The sequence below is a fragment of the Penicillium maclennaniae genome, assembly GCF_028827695.1.
Source record: "Penicillium maclennaniae strain IBT 15551 chromosome Unknown utg000003l:1.0-5670915.0:1.0-5674809.0, whole genome shotgun sequence".
Lineage (NCBI taxonomy): Eukaryota > Fungi > Ascomycota > Eurotiomycetes > Eurotiales > Aspergillaceae > Penicillium > Penicillium maclennaniae.
Window position 1 is genome coordinate 426,083 of NW_026623215.1, and position 25,980 is coordinate 452,062.

The 25,980-nt window shown below is 52.0% G+C and overlaps 8 protein-coding genes across 8 annotated transcripts; 4 read left to right on the top strand and 4 right to left on the bottom strand.

The window, feature by feature from the left end:
• Positions 1 to 274: 274 nt before the first annotated feature.
• On the bottom strand, positions 275 to 3,189 carry N7477_002249 (DEAD/DEAH box helicase; the record flags this gene model as incomplete). The annotated part of the gene is made up of 3 exons (XM_056963912.1): positions 275 to 828; positions 873 to 2,854; positions 2,930 to 3,189. The coding sequence occupies 3 exons, from the start codon at positions 3,187 to 3,189 to the stop codon at positions 275 to 277; spliced, it is 2,796 nt and encodes a 931-aa protein (XP_056823865.1).
• Positions 3,190 to 3,630: 441 nt separating this feature from the next.
• Positions 3,631 to 5,248, bottom strand: N7477_002250 (uncharacterized protein; the record flags this gene model as incomplete). The annotated part of the gene is made up of 3 exons (XM_056963913.1): positions 3,631 to 3,945; positions 3,972 to 4,962; positions 5,022 to 5,248. 3 exons carry the CDS (start codon positions 5,246 to 5,248, stop codon positions 3,631 to 3,633), a joined length of 1,533 nt encoding a protein of 510 aa, XP_056823866.1.
• Positions 5,249 to 8,039: 2,791 nt separating this feature from the next.
• Positions 8,040 to 9,331, top strand: N7477_002251 (uncharacterized protein; the record flags this gene model as incomplete). The annotated part of the gene is made up of 4 exons (XM_056963914.1): positions 8,040 to 8,131; positions 8,192 to 8,607; positions 8,660 to 8,821; positions 8,862 to 9,331. The coding sequence occupies 4 exons, from the start codon at positions 8,040 to 8,042 to the stop codon at positions 9,329 to 9,331; spliced, it is 1,140 nt and encodes a 379-aa protein (XP_056823867.1).
• A 2,696-nt stretch (positions 9,332 to 12,027) lies between these two features.
• On the top strand, positions 12,028 to 14,073 carry N7477_002252 (SDR family oxidoreductase/polysaccharide deacetylase family protein; the record flags this gene model as incomplete). Its single annotated transcript, XM_056963915.1, has 4 exons — positions 12,028 to 12,139; positions 12,343 to 13,110; positions 13,162 to 13,539; positions 13,592 to 14,073. The coding sequence occupies 4 exons, from the start codon at positions 12,028 to 12,030 to the stop codon at positions 14,071 to 14,073; spliced, it is 1,740 nt and encodes a 579-aa protein (XP_056823868.1).
• A 520-nt stretch (positions 14,074 to 14,593) lies between these two features.
• Positions 14,594 to 15,811, top strand: N7477_002253 (MFS transporter; the record flags this gene model as incomplete). The annotated part of the gene is made up of 1 exon (XM_056963916.1): positions 14,594 to 15,811. One exon carries the CDS (start codon positions 14,594 to 14,596, stop codon positions 15,809 to 15,811), a length of 1,218 nt encoding a protein of 405 aa, XP_056823869.1.
• Positions 15,812 to 17,265: 1,454 nt separating this feature from the next.
• On the bottom strand, positions 17,266 to 20,065 carry N7477_002254 (ATP-dependent Clp protease ATP-binding subunit; the record flags this gene model as incomplete). The annotated part of the gene is made up of 2 exons (XM_056963917.1): positions 17,266 to 19,790; positions 19,846 to 20,065. The coding sequence occupies 2 exons, from the start codon at positions 20,063 to 20,065 to the stop codon at positions 17,266 to 17,268; spliced, it is 2,745 nt and encodes a 914-aa protein (XP_056823870.1).
• A 1,769-nt stretch (positions 20,066 to 21,834) lies between these two features.
• Positions 21,835 to 23,424, top strand: N7477_002255 (uncharacterized protein; the record flags this gene model as incomplete). Its single annotated transcript, XM_056963918.1, has 4 exons — positions 21,835 to 21,897; positions 21,959 to 22,141; positions 22,404 to 23,222; positions 23,281 to 23,424. The coding sequence occupies 4 exons, from the start codon at positions 21,835 to 21,837 to the stop codon at positions 23,422 to 23,424; spliced, it is 1,209 nt and encodes a 402-aa protein (XP_056823871.1).
• Positions 23,425 to 24,503: 1,079 nt separating this feature from the next.
• N7477_002256 (autophagy-related protein 27) lies at positions 24,504 to 25,564 on the bottom strand (the record flags this gene model as incomplete). The annotated part of the gene is made up of 3 exons (XM_056963919.1): positions 24,504 to 24,699; positions 24,757 to 25,225; positions 25,303 to 25,564. 3 exons carry the CDS (start codon positions 25,562 to 25,564, stop codon positions 24,504 to 24,506), a joined length of 927 nt encoding a protein of 308 aa, XP_056823872.1.
• Between the last annotated feature and the right edge of the window lie 416 nt (positions 25,565 to 25,980).

Genomic DNA, 25,980 nt, shown 5'->3' on the forward strand with positions numbered 1-25,980 from the left:
ACTTTTTGTGTGCATGTGCAGGAGCATCTTTCTTTCCCTTTCTTCTTTTTTTTTTCCATTCTTCGATGTCCATCATATCATACTTACTCCTAGATATTGTCGGCCCGTTCATGGCTATTTCTTATGTACATTTAGATTTGCGGTCAAATGAATCGCTGATTCTTGCCGTATACCATACCCTTACCTTACTATAGTAGATAGTCCAATTCAAGAGCACTATGTTCTCATACATCATGTCGATTGTTTATAGTATGTTTCTTATCAAGGTCAGTCTTTATTTCTCTGGCATCTTAGTCTCGATCTCCGCGCCGCTCGTCTTCTTGAAGATGTACCCGATCCGATTAGATTCATCTTTGAGCAGGGAGACGAGAACATCGTCATCCACCGCTGCTGAGAGATCCTCGTTGGTTTCATCGCACAGAAGTGCTGGGTCGATGTGAGCGTACTGCGCCAAAGATTGATGCATCTTGTCCTTCTGTCCAGGCTTGCCTTTTCCATTCTTAGCATAACGCTGGCCACGATACGTTCCATGACGAATAGAACATTCCTGTTCTTCCATGTCCACTTCAGATGCTTTCAAAAGGCACGGATCCTCAGGGAGGGAATCACAGGATCCATCATCGCTTAACTCGTCGACATCTATTTCCTCTTTGGGCGTCGCCGCGCCCGAGGACGGCAAGGACGTGATGCCCCTTCCACCGCAGTCACATCCCACAAGATCATGCGTCTGACAAAGACTTTCCTGATCAAGTCGGAACAAGTCGCGTAATTCAGCGGTGGAAAACTGCGATACGCTGTCCTTATGCTCCATGACACTATCCGCCAAACCTAGCTTCGTCACCTGGCGCTGCCAGATTTTTCCTCCAGACTACCCTTGAGAATGACGCGGTAGATGCGACAGTGGTTTTTTTGTCCATCGCGATGGATACGCGCCATGGCTTGAATGTCCGTTGCGGGGTTCCAGTCTACGTCGAAAAGAACGAGACGACTGGCTCCGATCAGGTTAAGTCCTGTGCCACCTGCTTTGGCGGATAAAAGAAAAGCAAAGCACTTCTCGGCGGGCTGGCGGTTGAAGTCGTCGACGAGTGGTTGGCGTTTTTGAGCTGGAGTGCTTCCGTCGAGACGGAGGAACGGGAGACCGAGGGATGAAAGGAGGGTGGCGAGGAGGTTCAGAGTTGAAGTGTAGTTTGATACAAGGACGATTTTCTCTGATGTGTTGGAACGGATACTGTCAAGGAGTTGGTCGAGGACGCGGACTTTGGCGCTTGCTGAAGGAGAGAAGTGGCGCATGAGAGCTGGTGGTAGGGACGCTAGAAGAGCAGCGATGGTTTCACTGGGTGAATTGTCGTTGTTTTTAGCCGTTAGTAGAGACGGGCTGTTGCATAGTTTCTTCAGGATGGTGATCAGTTGGAGAGCACTCTCGGCATTTCCCATCGCTGTCTGGAATATAGGAGATGCCAGGACAGCTTGGTAGATATTTGCCTGGGCTGGCGTCGGTTTGCAGAAAAGTACATATTCTGACTTGGGTGGGAGGTATTTGGCCAGAACGTCTGCCGTTCTGCGGAGAATGAACTTAGATGTGAGTTCTCTGAGCTCCTCATTTCTGGATTCGCCTTTCTCGATATCCTTGCTAGTAGCTTCTGGTTGTCTACTGCGAACAATCGGTGTCTCAAACTCTTTGATGAAGGCCTTAAAGTTGCCGAGGATCCCAGGGTTGATGAGGTCGACGGCCGCGAAAAACTCTCTCAAATCGTTTTGGATAGGCGTGCCCGAAAGAATAACTCTTTTCGTAGCATTGAGATTCTGGATGGCTTGACCACTCTTATTCTGGAGCGTTTTGAGTCGGTGACCTTCATCGGCAATGATGATATCGACTCCTGCACCTCTTGCCAGACCCTCATGGACTGTCCTCAACTTCTCGTATCCCACAATCATAACACTGTAAGCCTTTCCTTTTGTAAAATCAGTCAGACGCCTGCGATTATCATCAAGGACAAAGACACCAATTCGCTCGTTTCCAAGCCACTTGCGAAACTCTTTTCGCCAGTTGTTGATGAGTGTCACGGGACAAACAATCAGTGCTTTCTTGATGACGGGGGCATTGCCGGCAATGGGGTTTTGTTTCAACAGCGTCCATAGCAACGCGATGGTCTGGAGTGTCTTTCCAAGACCCATATCGTCCGCCAGAATTGCTCCTTCGCCGTTGAAATCCCGCATGCCCATGACACATTCGTAGAGAAACTGGACACCATCGCGCTGATGTTGTCGTAGACTCTTTACCAACAGCGGGTCGACCACCACATCCACAATCTGCTTTCCCTCGGGGACAGTTCTCGGTCTCGGCATTACCAATGCCCCTGGCGCAGTGGGATCGTGTCGTGGAACGGCCTTGGTGGCATTCGATGACACTACCGTATTCTCGAGGAGAGGTGCCTTGTAAGCAGCGAAGGTCGGGGTGGTAGATGCTCTAGAAGTGTTGTCATCCTTCAAGGCCGATGAGTTGCGTTTCAAAGACGTAGTCGCATTAGAGGCAGCTGGCTTGGCAGCTGTCTTTCCCATGGCCATCCGCAGCGCAGCTAGAGACATATTGACCGGCGCTTTCGGCGACGTGGGCGCTTGTTTCTTTTCTTCCACTGGTGATCTCGTGGCTAGGTATTCCGCGCGGGGTATTTCAGAGTCGATCTCAACCTCTTTCCCGGAGATGTAAAGCATCTTCCCCTGCTCAAGCTCTTGCTGGTAAATTACCCGGCCCATCTCTTTGCCTCCGGCATCTCGTAAAGATAAGAGAGTGCCACGGGCAACAAGTATGGCATCTCCATCCCAAGTCTTGTTTTTCTTTGTCGTTGGTTTTCTCCTAGAGACACAGGTCCCATGTTAGAAACGATGCTATCCATGAGATCGGAATGATAGAGGTCTCGATCGGACATACCAGAGGGCATTGAAATAACGTTCGCCGGCGCCTGCTTTGGGGACAGCTTTCTTGGAGGGTTTCCCTGAAGTCTCTTTTCCGTTCCTGACTTGTACCAATGGCTTTCGGGAACTTAATGGTGGGGGAGGTCGCGTGTCTGCTGGTGTTGGCTCATCCTTCTCCAATCGGGGTTTTTTGGCTGGAGGATCGGAGTCTTCCGTTTTTCCCATTGATGTCTCGGGCTTCCTAATCGAAGGAGGCTTGAAGGGCTTGAAGACCATTGCGACCTGCAGTTGAGGGCTGCTGAACGTCGGGGCGCGACACGCGTGAGACGAGCGCGGTATCACGTGACTATCCGACCAATTAAACCTTCAAGACCAAATTCGGTGTTCCTAGACAATGTGACAATGAGATTACAGACAGAGTATCTAGCTTGCTTCAGGTGGATGTACAGTGTATTTCTATCTACTTTCAAGCTTCAGAACGAGTGAAGTTGAAAGGTAATTAAGTATGCATGCGAGAGGTATGTCCGGCACGATTAAGGTGATGGACACAAGGGGAATATCACGTCAAGGTACGCCAAAGAGAAATGCACATAAGTACATCTGATAGTCGTCGAAGATCATCAGCAAATGAAAAAGGTACATGGTGAAACAAAATGGTATATAAAAATCAACAGCCATCTCAATATTCATTTTTCGGTACTTCAAACAGTCATGCCCTTATCGCGCGTCATCCATCAGAGCCTTGTCGGTCAGAGGAATGTTCTTAGGCCCCTCATACGAGCCCTGGCGCACGAACCACCAAATGGTAACGAAGACGGTGAGACCACCGGTCAACAGGCTGGCGTAGTTCATGGACTGAGCATCAGTGGGCAGGGCGTAAGGGAAGCAGAAGATGACGACGAAGGCGAGGATATAGGTGCAGGCCAAAATGTTGATGACGTAGCCGATCTTGTTGTTCATGTAGAAGAAGCCAGGAACGAAGGAAGAGCGACGGGTGAGAACGTGGGGAAGATAGCCATGAAATAAGACAGACTAGACAGCTGAACGAAGCATCCGACAAAAGCGCTGAAGGCGGTGGTTGAGCCGAGATAGATGCAGGCCAGGATAGTGACAATACCACCGCACACTAGGGTAGCGTTGAAGGGGTTCTGGTATCTAGTGTTGATGTGGCCGAGCCAGCTAGGGAAGGGAGTGGCACGGTCGCGCGAAATGGTCCACAGAGTACGACCGGCAGTAATATAGCAGCCAGCGGCAGTGACCATAGTGGGCAGGAAAGCGACGATCAGGAGACCCAGGGCACCACCACGGGTTCCAGTGGCCTGATAATAGATCTCGGCAAGAGGGAAGTTGTAGGAGCTGTTGCTGATCGCCTCCTTGTCATGGATGGAGTAGAAGATAGCAATCATGTAGAAGATACCAGTCAAGAAACCAACACCCATCTGGGCCAGCACAGCCTTGGGAATGTTCCGGCTAGGCATAGGGATCTCTTCCGCCAAGTGAGAAGAGCAGTCAGGGGTACCAACAGAGTAGGCACCGTTCAACATACCCATGACGAAGACGAAGCCCTGCTGCTTGTAGCCAGTAAGGTTGGTCCATTCCTCCCAGACGAGGTGGTTAGAGGCATACCCGGCGCCAGTGACATGAGGCATCACTGCGCAGACGATGATGGTGATGAAGACACCGGCCAGAATTAAGAACATGCCGAGGTTACCAATCCAAGGCAGCCAGCGATTCATGAAGAGCACGATGGCGCAGCAAGTCCAGGTGCAGAGAAGGAAGGTGATGAAGGTGTTCCAGGTCTGCGCCGTGAAATCGGGGTGCATCAAGGCATACATGGAGACGAGCTGCTGAGCCATGATTAAAGACATGGAGGCGGCACCTAGAATCCATGCAAGGCAGTTCCACCAGCCGGCGAAGAAACCGCAAACACGACCATACTTGCCGGCAGTGATGGAAGCCCAGTGGTACACACCACTGGAGGAGGGCATACCAGATGCCAGTTCGGCGATAGAGGCGGCGACAAGCCAATAGCAGATAGACACAGCGATGCTGGAGGGAGAAAGTTAGACGTCATTTCGGTCGATGCCAGAGGCGGGAGTTCGGCATACAATTCATAAATACAACCTGCGAGACCACCGTTGCTCAATGCAGTCACGACACTACCACCCTGTGCAATCCAAGTGTTGCCGGTCGTAACAGCAACAGCACAAATACTGAGCAGACTGAAGTTGCGCTCGACCTCCTGTTTGTGACCAGAGGCGTTGACCAATTCACCATGATACTCCTCGGAGACCACCTCCTCGGTAGCCTGAGTCTTCTCGACAATGTCGGCCATACTGACGATTAATCCCCGTGGGTGTTTCCGGTCGATCAAGTCGGGATGACTTGGCGGGTCTCAAGGAAGGCCGTGAACAAGGGTCGTCTTCCTTGTGTGAGGGAAAAAGAGCGGCGGGAGAGCGACAGAATACAGAAAGGAGAGACAGGTTATATGATTATTCGGTGGAGTACAGGCGGGGAGTGGTGTACAAACTGGTGCGGGCCCCCGGCGTCCCGGGCGGAGTGCGACCACCTCACATTGAACCCATCAGAGGGCAACGATAGCAACTCAACCGTGAAATGCTTCTCCCAGCTCCACATCGACTGACCACTCTAATCGAATCCAGGGCGAGCTTGCAGCCAGTTAGCATCTTCAAATCCTAAGTGGGAGTGGCCACTCCAACTCCCGCCAACTCCAGTGGGGCTAGTGATGCTTGTCATTGGTGTCCTCAGGAGGCAAATGCGCCAAACGCCAACGAAAGCCTGACTAGACGCGGATTGTTGCGCTCTTGCGCTTTACCTAGAGGGGGAGCTTGAGCAGAAAGAATTTTCCCCTACATAAGCTATCTCTTGGCAACCCCCAGGTCCTTGCATGCCCATAGGAAAATGATCCGAGGCAAGAACGTGTGGAGTAACCCAACGCTTGATGTTCTGGGTCTCTGGCCTAGATCTCGATCTCATCTGTTCATGAGTATGTTGTGCATAGCTATGTGCGCCGTGGCCGAAGGGAGTGCGGAATGTATCACATTGTCAGGAAGACCTTCTAGAAGGTCTCCGGAGCCCTACAGCAAGCCACTGAGTTTTTCCACACCGGATGGTACTTCGGCACTTCCGACGCTCCTACGTGTACCGGCACAGAGGACCAAAAATACAAACGATGGCACCCCGTTGGGAAGCACCTAGTGAAGCTCCCTGCTGCACTAGTCATCATTAATCTATCCGAAGGGCGCTGCCTCCGTCTAGAAACGGCCCCCAAAAGTTACGGAGCACATACTAAGGAAGAAGAGCCCAGATCCACGCCACGTGTGAACTAAATGAGACAATGTGCCACTTGATGGTACTTTTGCACTATGCTTCCACAAAAGCCTTGGAGCTTCGGACATGGCCGCGCATCTCGGGCAGCGTAGCCTGAGATCTTTTGACTTCAATTCGACCTCCACACAAGCGTATTTCGGGCTCGGCCCACGAATCTACGGCCCCAATGGCTCTCACTTTGGGGCTCTCCATCAATGTGGTCTGTCCTCAGGTGGATGTGTGCATCTGTAGCATCCACTCCAAGTCACTGGAACAATGACAATTGTTTGATCAAGCTCTAGACGAAAGCTGATCTAGCCTTAGTGCGATCGGGGGAAGGGTGTGTGCGCGCTGGATCTAGACAGGCCTCCGAGACCGGGTCGGCCAATGTCGACTCTGGTTTCAGGTACATAGCGCGGTCACATCCGGGTAAGGAAACTAACAAAGCTAGTCATCCGCAGGAGATCCTCATTCGCCGGGCTTCCTTCAGTGCCAAGGTCGGTAAACTCTGGTGCTCATGCGCGTTAAGAAGGTCGAATCGATTCGTCTCATGATCGCCACCCACAAGTCGATTGTGCCTACACAGCACCATAGCCGCGATGTCGGTACCATACTAATGCAGGTTACAATGGCCACGCCGTGCTGATGGTGACTTCCGGGGGGGGGGGCTAACCTGGGGAGCCGTAGAAAGTAGGGATCTCCCCCAGTCTCCACCCGGCAAAATCCCTCAATCTGCACGGTCCGCCAACCAGAGGATGCAGATCGGGCCCACTTTGATCCCACTTGCTAAAGTCTATTAAAGAGTTCATGTTTGGATCGAGTGGACGGTCCCGCCTCGAGCTAACTAGACGATGAGTCCCTGCGAACGCTGTTTCCCGCTCCGATTCAACAATAGCGTGATGATCCCTGTCCACCTTAACCATTGCCCTAGGCTTCCGCGATTGAAATCCAGGTGCGAAACAGGAACAGCTTCGGAGGTCACTAGCCCACTTAGGAAGGCTCTTGTCTGAGCTCACGTGCTCACTTTCGCCTTTTCGGGCGGCCCTCAAATGATGGGAGTCGGGCGTACGGTTTTGACCGAAGTTAGCGCAAGCCTTATACATTAACCTCCTTCCATTTAGGAACAATTACATCGTCGCCAAGTTGGGGGCCTGAATCCTTTCAGAGTGATCGTGATTGAGGGTCCCGCGTAAAAGTCGCAGGAGAGGCAACTAGGCCTCAAGAGCAAAAAAGAATAATTCACTGCGTGTACTGTTCGTGTATGTGACCTCAAAGTAGAAAAGCCAGCCCGAACCGGAATCTCTTTGAGCCAATCTCGAGAGACGGACGAGCTGACGCCTGGTGGAGCTCATCGGCGAGCACTGCCAGGTACGATTTCATATCAATTTCCTTAAAATTCATTTCCAAGGTTCCCATCTCCTTTCAGTCCCATGGAACAGCCCACCTTCCTCCGAACCCCCACTATGGGCTATGGTTGGCTGTGGCTGTCACCGGCAGATCTATCTGTGCGCCTATGATAAGCCTTCGTCCTCCGATGCTCCTGCATCTCTCCCCAGTGTACTATCACACCTATCACATCGGCTCGGCGAACTCCCCGGTTGTTCCTCACCCCCCCCCCCCCTGTAGTCGCGATCGTCTTCGGCAGATGTGTGCCCGGGAAACTTTATACTAGTTCTCGGACTGCAACCGTCTTATAATGTTCGTGGCTGCACCTTCCGCGGCCCCTTCTTTGTTCCTCTTTGATCGCCCAGCTAATCTCTCCGTCGCATAGGTTGCACTCTTCGCATCCTGAAACAATGTCTGGACTAGGTGGTGATTTTGGTGTCCGCTTCGCCCACGAGACCTGGGCGCTTTACGCCGTTGGTCTCCTCGGCGGTATCCTTCGATTGTATGTATCTCTTGCTCTAGGTGCATGGGCCGCTCAAAACTGATTCAAGGCGCATGATAGTATCGCCCGTATTCGACGTTTGGGTATCCGCGGTCTCCAGCATGATGACTATATCATGATGTTCGGCCTCGTCTGGTACACCATTCTATGTGTCGCCCTCAACGAAGTAGCAACCGGCGGAGGCTCCAATCTGATGACCGATGAAGAGAAGCTTCATGTCACACCGACCATCCACGCGGAGCGGGAACGAGGCAGTAAATGGGTGTTCGTTTCGGAACATTCTTTTATTCTTTGCGTCTGGAGCTGCAAGGCTTGCATGCTGGTGATCTACGCTCGTATCACCGAGGGTCTGAAGCAGCGCAAATGGATCAATTGGATCGCTATCTACGTCGCGGTCGGCTTTGTCGCTACGGAGTTGTCGCTCTTCCTTATATGCCGCCCACTGAACCAATACTGGGCCGTCCCTCCAGACAATAGTAAGGAGGATACTTGCCAGTTGAACTTACTTCGATACTGACTTTCCCGCAGACCAATGCTCGACCTATCAATACTATGAGGTGGTTCAGGGATGTCTCTCCATCTCCGCCGATTTCTTCATGCTTCTCGTCGCCATTCCCATGCTGATGCAAGTCCGAGTACCACTGAAACAAAAGTTGATCTTGGTTCTTCTCTTCGGCATGGGCATTTTTCGTCATCGTTGCCGCCGTGCTCAACAAGGTGTACTGCCTAGTCCCCTCGCTGATTTCCTATGTCTACATGAATTGGTACTTCCGCGAAGCCACCGTCGCCGTCCTCGTCACCAATCTACCCCTGGTGTGGTCCCTACTGCGCGACGTCTTCCCTGCGCTCAAGAGTTGGACTGGAGGATCGAAGCGCGGTACCGATCGGTACAAGTCCGGACCTTGGACCAGCAAAGGCACCGGCTCCCGACCTTACGGACCTCCCAGTCAATTGCGGTCGGGTGACTTCGACATGCAGAACTTCCCAGGCAGCACGACCGTCACTCAGTCCAAGGGCGGCCCAGCTGTCTCAGATATCAGCCTCAACGCTAGCGAGGAGAGGGACATGAGCAGTGACGATGGATCAGCTCGTGCGCTACGAATCCGACAAGATATTACAGTGACCGTGCAACACGACAATCGGCCACCAGAGTATGAGACCAGCACGGCGCATGCCGTTTCGCGACACGAAGATGTTTGAATTCGGCCCTCGCTTTCCTTCCCTTCCAAAAGTGTCAAACCCTCATTTTCTTTACTCACGAATCTACGGAGTCCGAGTGGACCAGATACCCAGCATAATCATGTTTTTTCTTTTTTTTTTTCTCCTCCATCTCTTTTTCTTTTTCCCTGTACATATTCAGTCCGTGATAGACACGGAACTCCTTTCTGATTGGACATACGGGCGATAGACCGGTGGATTTCAGGATAGACATACACTCATACACTGTACCAATACAGAGAGCTACTTCAAAATCATCAAAACCAATCAGTGAACAAAGCCCAAAAGACAAGTCACAAATGGATCAAGTGCGAAGCGTGGCAAACCGTGGTTCAGCGGGGAATCCACTTGCCCCGCCGATCTCCCGTTTCCTTGCGTCAACTGTTGATCTTGCCTGAAATCGGGTTCAACCGATGTGAGTTGAGCTGAACTAAGCTGAGAAGTTTGCAAGTCCATATACTTTTCGCCATTGAATCCCTGCATCTTTTTCCCCCTTTTTCCTTCTCATTCTGACACAGAAATCTAGCCCCTAAATGGCCCCCACCGTGGCACCAAAATGCGTGGAAGCCTCCAGGATTTAGTGCCGAAGTCTGGAACGAACTATTCAAATACCATGCCCAGGCGTCATCACCCTCGCTTCCATCCGAAAGGCCAAGTCTCCGGAACAGGCTACATGATCTCAAGGCGATCTAAAACCAGATTATTAAAAGCTCCACATTGCCATCCATTGCGTGGCGGGTGCGGGCTCAGCCTGTCACGGTTTCACCGGGACCCACATCATCCCGCCATAGTCCCCTCTTTGGATCCGGGGGTCTCGCTTGATCTTTCTGTGGTTATGAATTGTCGGGGACGGGGAACATCCCACTCCAGAAATTAATTGACGGGAGATCCTTTGTGGAGAGTTAAGTGGCTTGAGCATCTATCACTCTCCATTACTCATTTTGAATGGTCATCGTGAGTCTTATATTACTTATTTGTATTTTTACTTTTTTTTTTTTATCCTTTGCCTAAGCGAGTGCAACAACTTTGATGCTCTCAGCATGGTGCAGCGCGGGTCGAGTATGGCGCCATCTCATTCGCCGAGGTTCAGTGCAACGTCTGAAGGAATGAAAAGTTTCTTCCAACGGGTCTCCCAGAAAAAGACATCTATTCTGCCCCGAAGAGAGTTTGCACTAAGTTTCGCCGTCCCACGTATTGTTCCATCAGGGCAAGGGAGCAGGATGAAATTCTCTGCATGACGCCAGCCATGCCGGCCCCAATGTTGGAGGTTGAGGACCTCGTCAGCCCAAGCCGAATACCCGTAGATTCAATCCGATATCGCTGGAATCATCATCGAATTCTCTCGGCAATTTCCACTCGGCTCCATAATGATCAACGCAGAAACAGACATCGGGCGGTGGACCTTAGGAGCCGAACAGGAGATAGCTCGGGAATAGTAAGTCGCAATTCGCCAAATTTAACTGAATAGATTAAGGGATTCAATTATGGAGACAATTCGCGATCAATTTCGTATTTCGAATTAACTCTTGTGTTCTTCGTGTGCGTGGACCTACCTCACAGCTGTCTTATAGAGTTTTTCACGCCTAAACCCCGATCCAGGTACAGGACTCGGATCGACAATGATGACTGGGAATAGTATAGCTTCGATCGTACGCTTCCTGGTGCTCGATGGGGTGTTCGGGGTCCACTGCAGGCCCGTGCCTGGCGCACTGTGCGGGCTTGTGTACTGTAGGCTTTGTGCGGAATGTGTTTCCGGGTACGAATTAGTGGCGTCCTACTGTAATCAGCCACTCTTCTATTATGATCGCCCGATTGAGAAATCACTGTATGTACGAGCCAGGCTCGGAGGAAATCCGCGGGCGGAGAGGGGACCGAGGGGTCTGATACTGAGACCGCCTTGCGTGGCTGGTTTGTACAGGGGTTTGCCGCGGGTATACGAATAAGAGTCGGGTTTTCCTTGAATCAGGGGGGTGCTCGGATCCAATTTGATTCTCAGAAAGGACAACCTTCGGATCTAGTGTAGCATGAAAGGTTTCAGTATACATAGCGAACAATAAGATAGTTCCAAGGTCTCAACCAGGACAAGGTGGTCGTCATCAAGATATCGTAGACGGGTTGGTTTGCACGTGACTCTGCGCGGCCACTGCACACGCTGAAGCTATTGGATCTATCTTGGCTCCAATCTTGGCCAGCCCCAGCACTCCGAAGTCAGTGCCATCGACAAAGCTTGGTAAAATACCACTCTACATTAGAATAACTTGGGCCAGAAATCACTCTGCACAAAAGACCTCGCCCCTTGGAAAGGTTATTTCCCGTGATCTCCATCATACACGGTACGTACAGTACGTCACCGCACCCTCTTTGCCCAGAGTTCGTGAACTCCGATGAACCGGATAAATGGATGAACAATCAGCCTGCAGGAATTGAAACCAGGGCTGCAATTCCACGTGGAAGAACCAACGCACCGGAGCCAGCGCTGATCATCTCCGCGAGGATCTCCAGCCATCCAGGAGCGCATTCGTGCCTCGTTTATCATCTGAAAACCGGGCAGGAGCGCGGATCAGTGTGATCGACGCACTGCAGACCTCTTTTAAGTCCTCAGGGGCTAACAGTTGCGCTCCGTGCACTTTTATTCGAATCGGTCGCTGTACCACTTTTAGGATCCGTCACAGATCCCGATGACGACTGACTCGTTACCCCGACGCTCGTTTTTGGGGCTGGAGGGTCAGCATGTTTTCATCACTGGCGCTGCTGGTGCCATTGGGGGCGAGGCGGTGCGCGAATTTCTCGGTAGGTGTCTCGATTTGTAGTTTTGTTTCCCCCATGTGATGCACGCTTCGTGTGATGCTGGTTCTTGAACTGAAAGGGTGATGCCGTCCAGTTGCCCTAGATATATCCTTGTACGGTCTGGGACTTGTAGGAGTGCCCGTCGGGCGTTGAACATAGATGAAGCTTCTGAGAATTTCAAGGGATTTGACCTGACCATCACTCAGATCACGGATGCCGTGTCACGGCCTATGACAGTCGCCCACTCCAGCTCTCTGGAATAGACGCCGAGCGGTTTTCAAGACTGCAGCTTTTGAGCGGAGATGTCGGTGATGAAGAGTCAATTCAGACCGGGTTTAAGAAGGCACAGGAACGATTCGGACCTGCGAATATTCTAGTGGTCAATTCCAGCCTCGAGGACAAGACCAACAAGTATCCCATCTGGGATCTGCCCCTGGACGAATGGGAAAAGAATTATAGAGTGAATGTCCGCGGCTCTTTTCTTGCCATCAAGCATTTCCTGCGATGTGTAAGCGAGTGTCCGCAGGCCACCGGCACTGAGCTGACCAGCCCGGCCATCGTTGTGACGGAGACGGAGACTGGCGCTGGCCTTGCTGCAGGAAAAGCTGGTCTACACTATGGTCTTCTCAACACCGTCCGAGACGAGATCAGGCAGCTTCATCCCGATGGCCGAATCAATGCTGTCACTCGCGGCCTCGTCAGCGAGACAGGAGAAAATGCGACCACTCCAGCAGATGTAGCTCGCACTATGGCTTTCCTAGCCTCGAAGCGTGCGGCTGGACACATTTCCGGACAATGCATCCGTGTTGAAGGCAACAACGATCTAACTACAGCCATGATCCAAGAATCGAAATCCCTGACTATCAAGGACTCCGTGCAGTCAATCCCCCCGGCTCTATCCAAATCAAAGCGTAACAAGATTCGCGTTGCGGTTTCAATTGACCTCGACGCTGTCTCGGGCTGGCTGGGAACAAGTATGCCTATCCCTTCGATCAACATACGATGAGAACTAACCATTGCTATAGACTCGCACCCTGACAATAACCTCGCAGACTACTCGGCTGGATTCTTCGCCGCCCGAGTGGGTGTCCCTCGACTCCTGCGCATGTTAAAGAAGCTTGATCTCGCCAACAAATGTACCTGGTTCATTCCAGGTCACTCAGCCGAGAGTTTCCCGGAGGAAGTCAAGCAGGTCGTCGCATCTGGCTGCGAAGTCGGACTGCACGGATATGCCCACGAGGGCGCCTATCAACTCACACCGGAGCAGGAGCGCGACGTGCTGGTGAAGTGCATCGAGATCGCGCAGAACCTCACCGGCAAGAAGCCAGTCGGATATAGGGCACCTTTATACCAGCTCCGAGAATCAACCCTTGATCTGCTGGAAGAGTTTGGCTTTGAATACGGTATGTCCAGTTTCCTTCCACACAAACACAGTACGCTTCTCACATGAACCAGATGCCTCCCTCACCGACCACGACTGTCACCCATTCTTCGCCCCAAAACGCCCGCCTCTTACCCCCATAGACTTCTCCAAACCCGCCTCATCCTGGATGCACCCTGTGAAAGAATCATCTTCCCCACCCGATCGTCGTCCTTTGGTTTGTGTCCCTTGTAACTACTACATGGAAGACATGACCCCCATGCAGTTCCTTCCTCATTGCGAAAACTCACAAGGGTACGTCGACACACGCATGATCGAGAATATGTGGCGGGATCGATTCCTGTGGATCCGAGACAACGAGGAGGAGCCTATCTTCCCTGTGTTGATGCATCCGGATACAAGTGGCATGGCGCATGTTATTGGGATGTTGGAGCGCATGTTACGGTGGTTGAAGGACTGGGAACGGGAGGGGGAGGTGGAGTTCTTGCAGACTGGGGAGATTGCGAGGTGGTGGAAGGGGAAGATGCTGAAGGATGGAAAGTTGCCCCGCAGCTAAAGCCTGGATGAGCGAGAATATCACGATTCGAGCCTTCCAACATGAGACGGATCGTCATCTTGATTGTTCCCTTCTAATCATAGATCAATTAGATTAGTACCTGTCAGTCTCCAGAACTTCACCTGTCTTCATGAGTGATAAGGAAGGCATGCGCGTGTTTTGAATCACCGAAGGGATGAAACAAGCAACAAGCATACCAGATATCTAGAGACAGCCGTTAAGATGACTGAGTACAGCTCTATGCATGAGGATATGATAGCTGATGCTCATTGGAGCCATGGGTGCATAGAACACACACAGTGGCCCCAATGAGGGGAGATCCACGACTAGTCCACAGAGCGATGCGTGGTGGCTGTCAATGCACCAACTGCGGCTCAGCAAATGCGGTAAGAGCTTGAGTCACGTCCTCTCATCTTCTAGACATAAGACGTGCAGTCTTATAATGACCACGAAGGGACATACTCACCGCCGTTTTTCACTGCCAGACTCGTCAGCTCTCCGACCATCGGGATCCGAGAGGATGTCGGTGCAGCCATGGGGCTATAGATGGCGCTCGTCACAGGTCTTTATCATATTTACCGCGACGCTAGGTCTCTTCTCGGAGACCTTCCTCTACGGGTTCCTCGTACCAATCCTAAGTTACATGCTCGAGGACCGTCTGCAACTGCCTTCGTCTCAGACACAATGGCTCACCACCGCCCTGCTCACATCTCATGGATTCGTCGCGATGGCATCGGCTCCGATCATAGCTCATTTCGCAGACAAGACATCCGATCGGAAAGTGCCTTTACTTCTAGCTCTGGCTGCTAGTGCAATTGGAACTCTATTGGTCGCCATTTGCTCGTCTCGTATGTACTGTCCCGACCCCCGTGTCAAACGCACATCTTTGAAACCAAAGCCAGTGTGGTTGCTCTTCCTTGGTCGCACTATCCAAGCGGCCGCTGGTTCAGCGGGCTGGATTGTAGGCTTCGCAACCTTGACCGATAATGTCCGACAGGAACACGTCGGTCGAGTCCTCGGCACGGCAATGTCATTCGTAACAGCCGGAGTGATAATGGGCCCAATGATTGCTGGCACACTGCTCCAGCTCCTGGGATACTGGCCGGCATGGTCTTCAGCGTTCATCCTTCTAGGCATGGACTTTGTTGCGAGACTGCTTATGATCGGGAAGAATGACACACAAAGCGAATCCTCAGACGCCTCGGGCGATGAATGTGAAACACTACTTCCTCGAAATAGCAACGATCCATCTGATCCGGAACAAGGAGACACGGAATTGACAAGCTCGGGGTTCTATTGTATTGTGCTCTGCAATATTCATATCATTGTGGCGCTACTCAATACGTTCATGTTCTCATTAATCCTATCTGGATTCGACGCCACATTGCCCCTTCATCTGCAACAAATATTCAACTGGGGCCCATTACCCATCGGTATGATATTCCTCGGGATCCAAGTCCCCGGCATGATACTAGGACCTGTAGTCGGATGGCTTCGTGACCGGCAAGGACTGCGCTACCCGACCACGATTGGATGGGTGCTTATTGCACCCTTACTTTGTCTACTAGGAATGCCAGGCACAGGAATCGACTGGCTAAACCATGGAGATAATGGCAAAATATTCTTCATCAGCGGAATCATTGCAATCGGTGCTGTCTCTCCGCTAGTTCGCGGAGCAGGAACATTCCAACTGATAGGTAAAGATCAAACATCCTCCTGCCTTGTGATCCGATTTTGACTCTCGAAAAGCTGTCACAAATGACCTCCAAGCAGAGAAGCCTAATTTTTATTCGGACCTCACGGGGGCAGCTCAAGAATCTTCTCCATCACCGAAATCTCTTTCAATCTAGGATCAATGCTTGGGCCTCTTTTCTCCGGCGGTTTCGTCGAAGCATTTGGTTTTTCTACGATGGTTTGCGCCTTGGGTAGGTTTCCGCATGTAAATCATTTGAAAACATGCTGATTTTTTCCAGCTATGCTCTGTCTCATTGTTGCTTTGTCTTGTTTCAGATTCCTGTCTCAAGAATGCCCCAAGCGGAGCTAGAATTAGAGTTTATCCAGAGGTTTCATGGGAAGGTGAAAGCGCGGTGAAGTTGATCCCCTTTCTTATGATGAACAGAGAGACTCTAAAGCTTAGATGCGCTCTTTTTGAAGCGCGTTTAGATAAATATGTTGGGGTTGAATTCAAAAGCCATCAACGCGGAAAAATAGTTGATTGATGCGTCCCCAAATCAAATTGTATTTACCTTGAACTGATTCTGATTACTATTTTCCAAGACCAGTCAATGACCCTGAAAGTCCTAGTAATCCAAGCTGCCGATTATTGCTGATTTGTTTGTGGACATCTTGCGTAAAAATCCAGACTTACGAGTTCTTACCAGGATAGTTAGAAACTTGTCAATGCCCATTCGGACAGGTTAAATGCCTGTGCCCGCGAACGTGCGATTTACTCAGCACATCATTGGTACTCCAATGGGTCGGACCCATGTACCTTTCAACATTAAAAATACTTCACCAAAAGGTTCACCAGCAGGCATATCGTCTAGCGCAAGGCGATTGATGGAAATAGCTCAGCGGCGGATCGAAGTGAAAAGTCTCACAGGCCACAGTCATAGGAATGGGTAGAGGTTAATTTTGTCAGCACATTGCGAGAGGAAAGTATACTCTATGACGACTTTGGACGGTCGTGGTCTTGAAAGCAACATGCTCACTGCGAGACACGCGAGTAAAACACCCGGGTTGGCTCGATGAAAATGAAGATATATCGTCCGAAACTACTGTACCATACAATATTTACAGTGGAGGAATCTACGTAGAGCGCAGCAATTAACAAGAAGGAAGTTGGGATGATTCGAGGGGTCGCTCTCGAGGGACTTTTACGTGTCCATGTGGATCAAGGTTAGCGCTACGGGACATATTGATGAGCTGCAGGAGTTCATGTTCAACTATCATATTTGCGATGACAAGAGACTGTACTATCTGTGTGAACATGAGAATTAAACCTCTTTTAAGGGTTAAGAACAATGAAAAAGACCTTGACGGTCAAATGAGTTATGTAAAGATCATCGTCACCAACGCCATGCCAACTGTGCAAAAACAAGATCAAATCAACTTCGTAAGAATCGTGGATCAAATGTGCGATGCGTTCAGAAATGGAAAACGAGCTTTTGATGATACTGGATATCCAGCATCTTACTCTTCGTAAAGATCCATGTCACCACTGCCATCTTCCAACTCAGCGAGGGCATCATCAGAGTCAACCATGTCCTCATCTCCATCTTCATCGCTGCTATCGCCGTTCTCATGGTTGGGGAGGACCTCAATGCGACCATCCATCATGACCACACGAGCAGTCTCGCCATCCTTGATACTGCCGCGAAGAATGAGAACAGCCAGGCGGTTGAGAACCTCGCGCTCAATGATGCGACCCAAAGGACGAGCACCATAGGCAGGTGAGTATCCAGCAGCACCGAGATAGTCCTTGACTTCTTCGGAGCATTCAATGACGACGTTGCGCTCGTTTGACTCGAGACGTTTCTGGACCTCGGCGAGACGGAGGTCGACGATCTTCCGGATCTCTTTCTTGGTGAGACGGTTGAAGATAACGGTGCTGGAGATACGGTTGAGGAATTCAGGCAGGAAATAATCGCGAAGCGCGCCCATGACCAGCTCACGGGTCTGGGGCTCAATGCGTCCGTCCTTGGTCGTGGGGCGGGCGAGGAACTCGGCACCCAGGTTGGAAGTCATGACGACGATGCAGTTCTTGGCATCGACAATACGTCCTTGGCCGTCAGTGATGCGACCATCGTCCATGAGTTGCAGAAGGACGGTCAGGACTTCCTTGGCAGCCTTCTCGACTTCGTCGAAGAGCAAGATCGAGAAGGGGCGGCGGCGGAGGTTCTCAGTCAGCTGACCACCGGCGTCGTGGCCGACGTAACCAGGAGGAGCACCGATCATACGGCTCAGAGAGTGTCGTTCCTGATACTCGGACATGTCGAAACGAATCATGGCCTTCGGGTCGTCGAACAAGAATTCGGCCAGGGCCTTTGTGAGAAGGGTTTTACCTGTACCGGAGGGACCGCAGAAGAGGAAGCTGGGGGGCGAGTTGGGGTTGCTGAGACCAGAGCGTTGCAGTCGGATGGCGTTGGAGACGGAGGTGACGGCTTCCTTCTGGCCAATAACAATCTTACTCAAGTACTTCTCCATGTGGAGCAACTTGTCTTTCTCAGTAGTCTTGAGGCGAGTGACAGGGATACCGGTCCAGCGGGCAACGATCTCGTTGATCTGTTCTGGGCCGACGGCGTCTGCCAGCAAGGCCTCGCCGCCCTCGGATTGATTGGCGCGACGCTCGGCGTCAGCCTTAGCTCGGTCAGCCTCAAGACGTTCGATGAGAGCCTTGGTCTCGGGAATGGCGTAATATTCGATATCAGCAGCAGTCTGGGTGTCGCCCATGCGCTCAGCCTCATCGCGCTTCACCTTGAGGGAGTCAAGTTTGATCTTGGCGTCTTGAACTTCCTTGCTGCGCTGCTTCTCGCTCTCGTACTTCTCGCGCATCGGTCGAAGCTCCTCTGCGACATTGGCAGCCTCTTGTTTGGCGACCTCAAGACGAGCCTTGGAAGCATCATCTTGCTCACGCTCCAGGGCGTGAATCTCGATCTGGAGCTGTCGCAACCTTCGCTCGAGGGTGTCAAGAGCTTCAGGCTCGGACTCGCGTGTGACTCGAACAGCGGCAGCAGCTTCGTCAATCAAATCGACAGCCGAGTCAGGCAGACGGCGAGCTGTCAAGAAACGAGATGCAAGATTGGCCGCAGAGACAATGGCACCATCGAGGATGTTGACACCGTGGTGGACCTCATACTTCTCCTTCAGACCACGGAGAATGGAGATGGTCTCTGGAACAGTGGGCTCTTTGACTAGGACCTGCTGGAAGCGTCGCTCGAAGGCCTGGTCCTTTTCGATGTACTTGCGGTACTCGCCGAGGGTGGTGGCGCCAATGCAGTGCAGCTGACCTCGAGCAAGCATAGGCTTAAGGAGGTTCGCAGCGTCCATGCCTCCTTCGCCGCTAGATCCAGCTCCCATGAGAAGGTGAATTTCATCGACGAACAAGACGATGGTGTCTTTGGAGTCCTCAATCTCCTTCAGAACACCCTTCATGCGCTCCTCAAACTCACCGCGATACTTGCTGCCAGCAACAAGAGAACCGACGTCGAGTGAAAGGAGACGGCACTGAGCCAGGTTGGCGGGGATGTCGGCATTGACGATACGGCGGGCCAAACCCTCGACGATTGTGGTCTTTCCAACACCAGGCTCACCGATGAGGACGGGGTTGTTTTTGGTGCGTCGACTAAGAATGCGAATTACGCGACGGATCTCCTCTTCTCGTCCAATGACAGGATCGATCTTGCCCTCACGTGCCAGAGAAGTCATGTCGATGGTGAACTTCTTCAGGTTTTCGTTTTCACTTTCGGCATCAGCCGTCTTGGAGTCCACGCGGCGTGTTCCGCGAATCTGCTGAACGGCGGAGTCGATAAGGTTGACCTTGGGGATATTGGAATCACCCAGGGCGCGCTGGACTTGAGAGTCCTGGCACACAGCCTGGATCAGATGATCGATAGCTACATAGCTATCTTTTTGTGTTTTCGACAGATCAGTAGCTTGTCGGATGACCTTGGCAAGCGCCGGAGAGACACTGACGGTCTCTGGTGGGGGGGTCTTGACTGGGCAGCCGGACCAAGAGTTTCATCAGTGCCCGATCGAGCAATTGTGGGTCACCATGGGCTCTCTCGATGACCTGGCGGAAGAGGGGTGTAGACGCTGAATCATGTGAGGCGTGGCCAACGGGCTGGCGGTCTTCATTTTCGTCCGCTGACGGGGTGAGGAGGGCAACTGCGAGGTGAAGGGGAAGAATTTGTGAGTGGGCGTATTGCTCGGCCAGACTGTTAGAGTCCAGTAAGGCCTTGTTGGCCCGGTCAGTGAATTGAGCGCCGCTCATGTTGAACGGAAGAGTATGTAGGAGCTTGCAGTGGTGTGGGTAGTGGTTCGAGGTGGAAAGTAATAAGTCGAGGTTGAAGGTTGTCGAGATTGAAGATTATATAGTGTGGAATGTAAATCTGAGTAGGTGAATCATGCATGCAAGTCAATGATGCAAGTTCATATACTTGGGCCACCCCTCAGGTTGAAACAGCTGTCACTCTCAAGACGTTACTCGCAGCCTCCACCGCCTTCCAGAAGCTGCTCGAAGGATCAGGAGACGTCAAGTGACTTGGAGAGGCTTCTCCATCACATGAAAATCATGTGACCAAGATCACATGTCTGCCCCCCCCCCCCCCCCCCCCTGTGTGCACACACTCGCTGCCTCAGGCTACAAGAAGCGTTTTACTATTCCAAAGAAAACTCAGCCCGTTGTGAAACACAGGATTGGCGGAATCCTGGCTTGCGCGTGTTCCTGGCAGCGGAGAAAATAGGAGTAGGGAGGAGCCGACTCCGCCCGGGACAGGCAATCTGCAAGGGATCTAGACCCTAAGTGCCTTGATTTTTGGCCATCCCGCAGAGTGCCACCTACGCCAGGGTAACTCTACATTTAATCCCAGTCCCTTTTCCCCCCAATTCATCCGTTTCCCCGTAGCCCGTTCCCTGACCTTGTTTATTTCAACCCCCATCACTGTATGAGCGACATCCCACGATAAGCGAGCGAAAAAGCGCCCCGCCGTGTTGTGACGTCAACCACGCAACCACTGCATACAAGTCTGACTTTGGAACAGACTCGGGATCAGACCTTCAACCTATTCGGCCGATGAATCAAAAATGTCTCTATTCCCGTGCGGATCTCTCCCCCCCCTCCCCCTCCCTCTCCCTAAGGTTTTACCTGTACACCGGAAATCACCCTTTCACCAGCAGATCGTGGAACGGCGGAGAAGCTAGATGGTGGCTAAGAAAGATGGTGGACACCGGTTCCAAAGAGGCGCACCCAGACACGAAGATCGATCCATCCGGCTGCCCACCAGCGATCCCACGATTGGAGCATGGGCTTCCCATGCGTAGCCCAGGAGGCCCATCTTGTTCACCTGCAAAAAAATAGAAGCGGAACCTTGAAAGGTTCGGCGGGGCGAGCGGAGATGAGGGGCAAATGTTGTGTCTTCTCTGATTGCTGCGTAGAAACCCTTCCCCCCTCCTTCCACGCCTTAGTCTGCGTAGTATTGGCCTGGTGAAACTCCCTCGAGGCATTATGTGCAGGCTACTACGCTTCATGCGTGCAACGGCCGGCCCTGATAGGCCGTAGATCCCCATCTAGAACCCGTCTGGAGGGGACTGAGCAACAGGGACGAATGGAGTCGAGTTGGAACACTCCCAACAGAGCCATGGCATGATAGGACAACAGTCTAATCGGGTTATCCACGGTCGTCGCAGCGCCAACTTTGGTTGAACAGGAATCGCCCGAGGCTCTCAGCTCTTACAGGAAAAAAAGACCCGGTTAGTGGTCGATGTCATCCTTATAAATGGCCGTCGCCCTTGCATCCACTTCAACCATTCTCACGCCATCGTGCCTCCCAGTAAACTCATCTACTCGCCCTCGTATTTGCTGAAGTCGGCACTGGGCTTGTCTGACCCCTCAGACCCCAGCAGTCGATCAACTTGCTTCTAATTCGCCGAGTCCGAACCGGATTGCCATCATCTCGTTCTTCATTACTCGGAATCTTCACGAGTCTAACATTGCCTGTCTTCTCGCGCGTGGCGTGTAAGGAACCAAATTCTAAATCCATCATGTCGAACAAGCCTATCTTTGTGGCGACGCATCCGCGTGCCTGCTCTACGGCCTTTGAGCGAGTATGTAGAGCAACAACGCCGTTCATTTTGGCTTCTAGACCTACGCTGACAAACATTCTAGGTCTTCATGACCCAGCGAGATACCATTCAGTGTATCCACGAACCATTCGGTGACGCTTTCTACTACGGTCCGGAGCGTCTGTCCGACCGCTTTGCAGACGACGAGCAGGCTCGTATCGACAGCGGATTCAGCCAGTCAACGTATCTCACAGTGTTGGAGAGAATTGAACGTGAAGCTTCAGAGGTCCGACCCTTTTCCTGCGACGCCCTTTGATATTGTTTTTTTTTTTTTGTCTTGCCGTTCAACCCCTCCCCCATGTCTCCGAGAGGATTGACACGGGGACATCCCTGATCTACTCCTGGCATGTTCAGCATGCCCAGCAAATCCACCCCTTTCTCCCATCTTTCTGATTTAAAGCACAAGTCGGATGGAAAGGTCTCGAGCCTTGACTTCACCAACAAATTCAATGTTGAGTTTTCACCGGGGGATACTTACCGTATTGCAGGGAAAGAGAGTCTTCATCAAAGATATCGACCACTACCTGCTCCCGCCGAATGGCAAGCCCGCCAGCGTTGCTCCCTCGTTGCGACGTATCAAGCGCGGTGTGGGCACCAACGAGAATGAGCACCAGGTCAATGGTGTGAACGGTGCCAGCAATGGTTCTGCTCACGCCAATGGCCATGACGCGACCAACGGTGTCAATGGCACCAACGGCGCGATGAACGGCTCTGCCAATGGTGTCAACGGCCACACCAACGGCACCGCCAACGGGAATGCTGTGAACGGCACCAATGGTGTCCACAAGCCATATCCGTATGATACGCCCGCTGAGCCGGGCAACCCGACGGTGATGCCTCGTGAGATCCAGGAACAATTCCACTTCGCGTTCCTGATCCGCGATCCTCACTTCAGTGTGCCATCGTATTACCGATGCACAATCCCACCCTTGGACAAAGTCACAGGGTTTTACAACTATGACCCCTCCGAGGCTGGGTATGACGAGCTGCGTCGGCACTTCGACTACCTCCGTCGCGAAGGACTTGTCGGACCCCGTGTGGCGAATCGACCCGACCTGAACTTGGACGAGGAGTGCAAGACCAAGGAGACCGTACATGAGATCTGTGTCATTGACGCAGACGACATGCTGGATAACCCGGCGCCGACGATTGAGGCGTTCTGCCGCAGCGTCGGTCTGCCTTATAGTCCTGACCTGCTGGTGTGGGACACCCCAGAGGATTATGACTATGCCTGTTTCTGTTTCGAGAAGTGGCGCGGGTTCCACAACGATGCGATCGAATCCTCGGGCCTGGTAGCAAGAGAGCACGTAAGCATATTCCCTTGTACGGGATAAACTTCGAAGCCCCAGCTAATGATCTCCACAGAAAAAGCCCTTCAAGACCGAGGAGGAGTATGACGCCGAGTGGACGAAAAAGTACGGCCCTAAGGGCGCTGCTCTCATCCGTCAGGCCGTCGACGCCAACATGGCCGACTACCTTTACCTGAAGCAATTCGCCGTGAAGGTCTAATAGACAGGTAGGCAGTGAAACTCTTGTCAAGCACATGAACCAGAAGAAATAGCTGGCCCGGACAAGAGCATGGAGCTGTGGGTATGTGGAGGGACCCAGGAAATAAGAGGAAACCAAAAAAACAAAAAACCCGGGGAGGGGAACAAGCAACATATCTATCCCCAGACCCAACAGCAATCTCACGAACCGAGCGCCCCCCCCCTTTGTTTTGACTTGCGACGACGCCTTAGTATGAGAAATATTTAGTCCCGATGACGCGATCTCCCGAGTCTTCCCACCTGTCGTTGCAAAGGAGACTTTGTGCGACCTGGGATCTCTGCAGAGGTTGGTCGATGCCTTGACGATCTTGCATTGTATTTCATTTGTTCTTCACTTTTGCTACACCGACTCGTTGCTGTTTGTGACTTTTTGCGTGGTCTGATCTGCAATTTGCGTGTTGGGAGACTGAATTGCTTTGTGTTTGCGTACCGTAACGCGGTTTTTCTACGGCTCGTAGTCGGTAGGCCTTAGTGTTAAAGGAGTGGTGTAAGTACGTAGCTGTAGCCTTGGGGCTATCCCCATGTCCTGGTGTGCCTTCGATGAGGCCACGTTGGGATGAGTAATGCACATCAAGCTGGTCGCCCCTAATTGACATACAACTTTCCAGAGATACCTAGCGAATCTACAAGCAATTCCTGCGAAGGGTTGTTAATCCATTTCACACCTCACACCCTTCATTCACATTGTCTGCTCTATTAGAGACTCCCTTCCTCGTTCGGGTCTATCCCACAGATTCTTCCCAAGTGAACAACCCCCCCAAGCCCATGGGCTGCTAATTCTACAAATTGATCCTGATCCCGGGCCCTACATATTGAACCAGTTCTAGCTGAGATAACAAAACATTTACTTCACATTGACATCCATACATGAGCCAGCTCGAAAGCCTATATTCCAAGCTCAATATCTAGCGCCATATCACTAAGGATTGAAATCCCCATCCCCGCAAATAAATTACAGACCCGGTGTGGCTGCCGAAGAACGAGATGAAGGAAATTTGCGGACGAATTCCGAAGACACGGGAGCCAAAATGCTTGGAGTCCCTAGACAGCACTGTATCCACCCCGCGAGCCAGATCCTTGCAAAGTGTTGAGCACTCGCTTAACCCAGTCCTGGAAGATATACGGAATGTCGCGCAGGATGTCACCGTGCGGGAGAAGGTCCCAGCCGCGGGCGCCATAGCGATTGTAGTTCAACCACGAGCCAAAGATGAGGTATGTGGCGATGGCGAGGAAGAGACTAGCAGGGAAAATGTAAGTCACAAGTGTGAACACACTGGAGAAAAGAGAGACTTACATGATGATCATCCAAGTGAAAAAGCCCCAGTGAGTGGAGCCGTTCTTCCCACGCTGGTATTCATCGCAGGCGAACCGCGTCTTCCAGTCCAACTTGAGCAAATACTTATCATTCTCCGTGAGACCGAAGCTCTTGAATTCAAGACTGCGACCCCGAGTAGAGTCACTCTCGTCTCGGCGTTCCATCGAATCGTCTCGAGCGCTGAGACCCTCCAGTCCAGATCGGTCAGGGTCGCACTGGAAATCGATCTGGGCGCTCGCATCCTTGGGCTTCGCGTCGTTGTGGTCGCCTCTATATTCACCGCCACCCAACTCGACACGGACGCCCTGCAAATTCTCATCGATGGTGTTCAATCGGGTGAATTTGGGATCCTTGGTTCCCGCACCGGCATGGTCGAGGCCAACGATCGGGAAGCCGAATTGAATGCCGCCATTGCCGTCCTTGGGCTTTTCGTCTACAAAGCCACAGACTGATAGTCCCACGTTAGCTATCAGATCCCAATGCTCGCCGTGTCCGGATGTGGTTCGGCCCCGGAGTCTGACATACTGTTCTTAGAAGTGCCGCACTTCCCCTCCGGGCGGTTCGCAGCCTTGTTCAAAATGTTGCAGATGTTGATTACATAGGTCGTATTCGTCGTCCATGATTCCGTCTCATTGACGTGGTACAGCTCGTGGACACCGCCTAGGGAGCTGAAATCATACTTGTAGCCATCAACGTTCAGGTGCGCGCAGTCAAATCCGGTTGCGGCCGCAAGGCCCGAGAAAAGTGTAGAGATGAGCAGTGAAGCTCCTTGTAATTGTAACCGCATGGCGGGAGAGTGACCGGTGTATCGGAAGGGGTGAAGGTTGGGTGTCGATGGGAAACGTGGTCGGGTCGGACTGCGGCGCGAAGCTCGCAAGCTCGGAGACGGAGGTCACGAGAGCAAAAGATTTGAAGAATCAAACGATGTGATCGGTGAGGAAATGGCTGGAGCTGATATAGCTGGTGTAGCTGGTGTTTGGGTGGAAGTGGTTTGGCGTGAATGACGATGACTAGGGTGACTTTGGTGACTTGCGGAGTCTTTCGTTTCTCCGACGCGGCTTGCGACTGGGTTCCGGCGGGCAGCGCCAAATGAAGCCGCGAACAACGAGAGCTATACAGATGTTACCTAGGAATCAGACGCTGTCCGGTACGAATTCCGGAGCTTCAAACTTTTCTCGGCTTCAGTGTCAGACCTTTTTTCCA